The 551-nt window shown below is 61.3% G+C and overlaps 1 protein-coding gene across 1 annotated transcript in view; it reads right to left on the bottom strand.

Moving 5' to 3' along the window:
• Positions 1-49: 49 nt before the first annotated feature.
• BU25DRAFT_365889 (kinesin light chain) overlaps positions 50-551 on the bottom strand; it is a gene marked incomplete at its 3' end in the record, with an annotated part of 3476 nt that continues 2974 nt past the window's right edge. Inside the window, exon 4 of the mRNA XM_033703832.1 lies at positions 50-538. Coding sequence (XP_033563055.1) covers positions 50-538 — 489 coding nt within the window. The remainder of the gene's footprint in view (positions 539-551) is intronic.

Raw genomic sequence — 551 nt, 5'->3', positions numbered from 1 at the left:
CCACAATCTCCAGTAGGTCTACCGCCTTCTGCACCTGTCCGTCTGCTTGGTATGCCATTGCGAGCGCGTGCTGCGACGCCAGTCGATCTGGGTGCCCTGGCAGCAGCGTCCTCTCTCTCACTTCAACCACGGCCTCCAGCAGCTCTACCGCCTTCTGCACCTGTCCGTCTGCGTGGTATGCCATTGCGAGCGAGTGCTGCGACGCCAGTCGTGACGGGTGCTCTGGAAGCAGCGTCTTCTCTTGCACGTTGACCACAGCCTCCAGCAGCGCTACCGCCTTCTGCACCTGTCCGTCTTCTCGGTATGCTCCTGCTAGCACGTGCTGCGACGCCAGTCGTGAGGGGTGCTCTGGCACCAGTGTCTTCTCTTCCACTTCGACCACAGCCTCCAGCAGCTCTACCGCCTTCTGCACCTGCCCGTCTGCTCGGTATGCCATTGCGAGCGCGTGCTGCGATGCCAGGCGATCTGGGTGCTCTGGTAGTAGTGTCTTCTCTTCTACTTCAACCACGCGCTCCAGCAGCTCTATCGCCTTCTGCACCTGTCCGTCTGCT

Source organism: Macroventuria anomochaeta (genome assembly GCF_010093625.1).
Source record: "Macroventuria anomochaeta strain CBS 525.71 unplaced genomic scaffold BU25scaffold_12, whole genome shotgun sequence".
In the NCBI taxonomy this organism is placed as follows: Eukaryota; Fungi; Ascomycota; class Dothideomycetes; order Pleosporales; family Didymellaceae; genus Macroventuria; species Macroventuria anomochaeta.
This window is presented reverse-complemented; position numbering and strand designations above follow the sequence as displayed.